The sequence below is a fragment of the Ipomoea nil genome, unplaced genomic scaffold (genome assembly GCF_001879475.1).
Source record: "Ipomoea nil cultivar Tokyo-kokei standard unplaced genomic scaffold, Asagao_1.1 scaffold2826, whole genome shotgun sequence".
Classification (NCBI taxonomy): Eukaryota; Viridiplantae; Streptophyta; class Magnoliopsida; order Solanales; family Convolvulaceae; genus Ipomoea; species Ipomoea nil.
Window position 1 is genome coordinate 975,794 of NW_017619254.1, and position 6,962 is coordinate 982,755.

At 35.6% G+C, this 6,962-nt stretch overlaps 2 protein-coding genes across 2 annotated transcripts; both read left to right on the forward strand.

Annotated features, from left to right (window-relative positions):
- Positions 1-342: 342 nt before the first annotated feature.
- LOC109158699 (GDSL esterase/lipase At5g45960-like) lies at positions 343-3,373 on the forward strand. The gene is made up of 5 exons (XM_019306595.1): positions 343-746; positions 861-991; positions 1,072-1,308; positions 2,598-2,856; positions 2,969-3,373. The coding sequence occupies exons 1-5, from the start codon at positions 386-388 to the stop codon at positions 3,160-3,162; spliced, it is 1,182 nt and encodes a 393-aa protein (XP_019162140.1). The 5' UTR covers positions 343-385; the 3' UTR covers positions 3,163-3,373.
- Positions 3,374-4,413: 1,040 nt separating this feature from the next.
- Positions 4,414-6,615, forward strand: LOC109159163 (GDSL esterase/lipase At5g45960-like). Its single transcript, XM_019307211.1, has 5 exons — positions 4,414-4,774; positions 4,857-4,987; positions 5,075-5,311; positions 5,893-6,154; positions 6,276-6,615. Exons 1-5 carry the CDS (start codon positions 4,444-4,446, stop codon positions 6,467-6,469), a joined length of 1,155 nt encoding a protein of 384 aa, XP_019162756.1. The 5' UTR covers positions 4,414-4,443; the 3' UTR covers positions 6,470-6,615.
- The last annotated feature ends 347 nt before the right edge of the window (positions 6,616-6,962 follow it).

The window sequence follows — 6,962 nt, forward strand, 5'->3', positions numbered from 1 at the left end:
AATAATAATAAAAAACTACAACTTTATTCTTTGACATGCACAAACACAAAGGATCAATATTGATTTCATTGAGGCCATAACCTCTCACAAAAGAAATAACTTGATACCATTGAACTACAAGATCCTTGGTATTACAGAAGTATTTTAGACTTTTAATCTTTATATTATTATTAATTTTTTAAAATTTTCAGTAATTCTATTCCTTCCTATCAAATAATAAAATTTGAATTCTTACTTTATTCCCCATTATTCTTTTCCAACAGATTACAATTCTTTTCCCCTCCAATTCCTTGGATTCCTCCAAACAACACCAACGCCCTGTAATTTCATTGTCATTCTGCATATATATAGTACGGAGATATGAGCAAACACGTCAAATTTAAGAATGGAGGGTTATCATCATCATCATGCATATAAGGCACAATTAGTGTGCAACTTCTCCAGTCATTCCAACGTAACAAAAATGGCTTCTCCTTATACCTGCCTTCCACTTCTCTTCTTCTTACTACATTTAACAATCTTCTTTCCTACTACCACTACAGCTGTGAACAACTACAGGCCCAGGCCCTTCAACAACACAGTGTCGGCCGTTTTTGTGTTCGGAGATTCCACCGTCGACCCCGGCAACAACAACTTCCTCGACACCGTCTCCCGGTGCGACTTCCCGCCGTACGGAAGAGACTTCGATCCCAACCACACTCCCACCGGACGGTTTAGCAACGGCCGCCTTGTTACCGATTTTATCAGTTAGTACATTATATCTATCCTATCCTATCCATCCGCGCTTGCTTACATTTTCTTCCTCTTGAATGTGATAATAATAATGATTAATTAACGTTAGTTATTGTTCGTTTGAACAGTTTCATATGTGGGAATCAAAGACTACGTGCCGCCGTACTTGGACTCAAGTCTTAGCATTGAGGAGCTGATGACCGGCGTCTCTTTCGCCTCCGGCGGCACCGGCTATGACCCTTTTACTGCCCAAATAAACGTCTGTACTGTTACACAAAGTCGAGTTCATATATATATAGTTTGAGTCATAATTAATGGTGTTTTTAATTTGTATGGCAGGGAGGGGTGATTCCTGTATTAAAGCAGCTGGAATATTTTCGAGATTACAGAAATAGAGTTGAAAAAGCTGTGGGAAAGGAAAAAACAGAAATGCTTATAAGAAACGCAGTATTTCTTCTGAGTGCCGGCACAAATGATATGCTTGCCAATTATTATTTAACCCCATTTCGCCGGCAAACCTACACTGTCCCACAATACCACAACTTCATGTTGGATCTCACCCAGCAATTTCTGCAGGTAACTAATAACCTATTCAAAACTATTGTGAGGGAATCCACTAAGTTCGTCAGATAATTGATTTTGTAACAACAAATTTTTAAGTTGGAAAAGATAGCCATTTATTAGCCTAGCTTGATTTGGTAGGAGCATAAATACTATGCATTTATATTATGAAAAATTATATTTTGTCCTCTAAATTATATGCTATAACACTTTTCTCCCTAAAATATTCATGTATCTACATTAGTCCCTCAATTATTTCTAGCTATTTTTCCCCTCTCTCTCGGTTAAACGGGTTGTTAGATGGTTAAACATAAAGGCAAAATAATATAACCCAACATGGTAGCTCAAGTCTCAAATGAGTTCTCTTTGTGAGGGAGAATTCTGGGATTACCCGGGTTTGATTCTCATAAGTGAAGATTCTTCTTGGGCCAGCTTCCGTGCCTTCCGGAGCGAACGGGGACTAGTTGGGTGGTGGATCTAGACCACCGTTAAATGGACAGAGAAAGACCCAAACCACCTTGTGGTTTACACCAAAAAAAAAAGGGGGAAAATATGTATTTTATTTATTTTTTTCTCTAACATATTATTTTTATATGTGGAAATCAAAATAAATGTAAAAAAATAATAGACACCATTTATTTATTTTTGAAGATAAAGGTTTAATTCAAATAGATACCATTTATAAATATTATTATAATTATAACTTCAAGGGCATATTTGATTCGCTGGAAAATGTTTTCCTTTAATTTGAGGAAAAGTGACTTTTCCTTTTTGTTTGATTCATGAAAAACATGTTCCATTGAAAAACATTTTCCTCAAGAATGATGAGGAAATTTTCATGCCCTTTTAATATTTTGTTTTCCAAGGAAAATTTTTTCTATAGAAAACAAATAGGACCATTATGTCATCACCAACTTTTCATAATTACCATTATTATAATTGTTGTTATTATTGTGTAAGGGTATAAGTATCTTTATACTCATTATTCTTTACAATTCAATAATTTATTTTCCACAAACTAAACAATAGAATCCATTTTAATTTCATTTCCCTTATTTTTCACAAACCAAACAATGGAATCCATTTTTTTGGAATTTATTTTTCATGAAATTTTAATTTCATTTCTCTTCAAATATTTTTCAGCAAAGGCTATAAGCTAATTATAATAATAGAATTAAAATTTAAACACAAATGAAGATATATACCTGAATAATTAAGAGAAAAAAGTGTTGTAAGCATATAATTCGGGAAGCAAAAGTATCATTTTCCTTTATATTATATGCTAAAAAAGATGTTGGGTGCAGGGTTTAATGAAGGAGGGGGCTCACATAATAGGCGTGGTAGGACTACCACCGATTGGGTGTATACCGATTGCCATCACAGCACTTTCCGACAACATGCTCTCTCGCCGCCGGTGTGTCGAAAAATATTCCGCCGTTGCAAGACAGTACAATACCATGCTCCAAAACAAATTGAAGGCCATGCAAACTCCATCCACCAGAATCCTCTACGCCGATATCTACACCCCTTTGGATGACATTACCAAAAATCCCAGAAAATATGGTAAATAAAATAATACTTCTATTTGTTACCATTTTTAGTGACGACATTAACGAATGCAAACCAATTTCAATTCGTTCCACTAAATGTTTTTTCCTTGTTTTGATCCCCTAAGGTTTCGAAGAAGCTAGACAAGGTTGTTGCGGGAGTGGATATTTCGAATTTTCTATTTTGTGCAATCCCAAATCTGTTGTGTGTCCAGATGCCTCCAAATATGTATTCTGGGATGCAGTGCACCCGACTGAAGCCACGTACCATAAAATATTTCAATCTTTTATCCCCTTGGTCAATTCTTGTCTGAAGAATTAAAGATTTCATAAGAAAAAAAAAAACATCAAATCTCGAACATGAAATAGGAGGGAAAACATGCATGTATACAAGTTTCTATTTGTTTGGTTGGACGATTCATATTTAGTGTACTCGACTTTTGCATTTAACGACATATAATGTATTCTATCATTTTGGTTAGGTTGACTAAACTTGATATTTGAATTTAATGACACACAATAACTCTGCATCACCTACTTGACTAGTCATTTATGGGGATTGATGTTAGTCTTTTTTATGCATGATACGTGAAAAATATATGCCCAATATTTATACTTTTAAAAATAACTAATAAATCCTTATTAATTAAAATCTATATGAAATCAAATTTATTTATTATATTAATCCAGTATATAATGTTTACAAATATTATTATCATTAAAGAATATAAGAAAATATATGGTAGATGCATGTCTACGGTAATAATAATGGAAAAGATAATGGAAGTTATAACAGTAGGGATATTTTTGTCTAAAAAATTATATAATACAATTCTAAAAGCACAATATACAAAATGATTAGCACTAAAAATATGAACATAAATTATAGATATAATTTTAATTGAGATTTATTATGTTTTTTAGATAAAATAATTTACACTTGAATCAACCTAAATATAAATTTTGGTAGGTAAATGATAATTAGATAGGGTGTTGCAGTTATCTAGATTGTTGACTGTTGATGGGAGTAATTCATGGTAACAGTACAGTTGTACCAAAATGCAAATTAATGAATTTAAAACAACCCCATTTAAGAGAATGGAGCCCACCATGACCTGGTTGACCCTTTATCATATGAAGTGAAAATCATTATAATTCTCCTACTTTTTCATAAATTAAGGAGTCCTTTAATTTATTCAATTATTGCTGCCGCCTTGCATTATGTTGACTGTTATGCACAAATATAAAATACGGAGTAAAATTATTTTTTTCAAAAAGTTCAACCTCCAACATCAAGGGTCTCCACATCCAGACCCAACAAAAAAATTAGTCATACTATCACTGGTGAGACTTGATCTACGGTCTTTATTTTTAAAGTGAACAACTGAGCAATTTATGCAGACAATAAAATAAAATTACATTTTTTATTATTAACTATATATTTTTTGGGTAAATTTTTCATTGAGAACGGATATTAATTAGAGCAGGTGATGTGTTAATGTATATGGTTAATATAATGAATGCTATTTATACATCTAAGATGCATTAAACATTTTCTTTAATTTATTTTGCTTATATAAATATTATTATTATATATTGCTAAATGTATAGAGTTAAAGGGGAGGGGAAAGAAAAGGAAAAGAAAAAGATGAGTTTTCACAGGTGGGTTGTAGTTCCAAGTTTGTTGTTGAGTATTAGTGTCATCGTCATCTCGCATATAACCGGAGCGGCTGCGACGGCGGCGGCGGAGCAAAGGCGCTTCAACAATACAATCTCGGCGATCTTAATCTTCGGAGACTCGACCGTCGACTCCGGCAACAACAACTACATTCTCACAATCGCTAAGTGCAATTTCCCACCTTACGGACGGGACTTTCTCGGCCACATCCCCACCGGAAGGTTCTCTAATGGCCGCCTCGTTACCGATTTCATCGGTTTGTGTTCTAAAACCCAACCCCTTCTTCGGTTTTCTTTTAATTATATATGTACTTAGTTGTCTAATACCATACTATACAGCCTCGTATATGGGAGTGAAAGAGAACGTGCCGCCGTACTTAGACCAAAGCCTCGGCGTCGAGGAGCTCATTACCGGCGTCTCATTCGCCTCCGGCGGCACAGGATACGACCCTTTTACTGCTAAATCAAATGTAGGCCGGTTTTCTTTTTTTTTCCGGCAATATGTGGGACATGGTTGATGTTATGGTGATTGTTTAAACTTATTTAACGCATGGCAGGGAGGTGTGATTACTGTACAAAGGCAGCTTCAATATTTCAGAGAGTACAAGAAGAGACTGGAAAATCTCATCGGAAAGGAGCGGACAAAATGGGTTGTAAGAAATGCCGCCTTCTTTGTGAGCGCCGGCACTAATGATTTGAACAACTATTTTGGCAACCCATCGTTACGCTGCCAACAATACACGCTTCCGGCCTACCAACAATTCTTGATTCAACTCGTGCAACAATTTGTGCTGGTAATTAAATAATTGTTTTTCTTTTTCTTTCATGACGGGGAACCAGTACGTGCAGTCACCACCAGAGGGTGTGTATTGCGGGGAATCAGTACGTGCAGTTACCACCAGAGGGTGTGTATTGCATAAAACCACCTTCTAATTCTAGATCAAAATCATGAAAGTAAACCAGATTAAATTGTAAAATCATGAAAGTAAATCAGATTAAATTGTCCAAATAAGAGGCTTTGTAATTACCAAGTCACCGTTTAACCAACGTGGGTGGTCCCAAATTGTTTTTCATTCTTCTTGTATGTATTGGTAGGCAATTAGTAGTTAAATTCCTCAATGGTATGTAGGACGTGAGAGCCATCCCACTTTAATGCAATTCAATTATTTTTCTTTGGTTTTGGCGTAATGGACAGAGAAGAGTATTTAAGTATACTGACATTTTATTTACGATGTGGGACATAGCAAGAAGCTCTGATCGGACCAGTAGATTTTTCGAGGGACCACAATGCAACAAGCTCTTCCTTTTATGTCTAAGACATTATTTCCTTGAATTTAAGTGCACCACTGACACTGAGAAAAGAAATGATGTTTAGGGTTTAATGGAGGAGGGAGCGCAGCGAATCGGAGTGGTTGGGCTGCCGCCAATCGGGTGTTTGCCGACAACGATCACCAGGAATTCCGGCAGCCCACTGTTTCACCGCCATTGTCTCCAGACGTACTCCGCCGCCGCCAGAGACTACAACCAACTGCTCCAGAACAAACTGAAAACCATGCAAAATAATGGTGCCCCGAAACTGGTCTACTTCGACATCTACAACCCTCTGGAAGACATGATACAGAATCCCAGAAAATTTGGTGACTGCAAATTTTAATTACTTTCAATAATACGATTCTTTGCCGACTAGGATCAGAAGAGCATAACAGAGTTTATTAGTGCAAACCCTCGAATAATGTTCTTTTTTCTTTTGATTTGCAGGCTTCAATGAAGTGAATAGAGGGTGTTGTGGCAGTGGGCTATTTGAACTTTCAGTTCTGTGCAATCCAGAATCCATAGTCTGCTTAGATGCATCCAAATATATGTTCTGGGACGCAGTGCATCCAACTCAGGCCACATACTATCAGCTCTTCAAAGCTTTGGTTCCCTCCATTGATTATATCCTCAAAGGCTAGCAAATGAAAGAGCCATGGCGATATATAGAACTGCAACAATAATTAATTTGTTTGGGATTTGGATCACTGCTTAGCTTGTTTGTCAAAAAGGAATTTCTTGAAAGACAGCAAGAGAGTGAAAGGCCTCAACTTTTGAGTTGCTTCAATTCTTTGCCGGTTTCACTTTGGAAGATTTCAAACATTCATCACAAATTTATAATGTTAAACTCCATAATTAATATTTAATTTAATATTAACCCATTATGCATAAACGTAACAATGTATATGTTTGTAAACTATATTAAAGTTAAATTTCAAACACTAAAAAAATATTACTCCTATAGTGGTTTTTCTCAATTTCGTCCTAAACGACTTTGGTGACCTAGTATCGTCCCAGACTTTTGTGTTTCGCTCAATTTAGTCCTCCATTTGTTATTCCGTCAAATTGGTGTTAAATTTAGGGACAATTCAGTAATGTCAATATTGATCTCTCTTTACTTTCAACTTGTGAAGT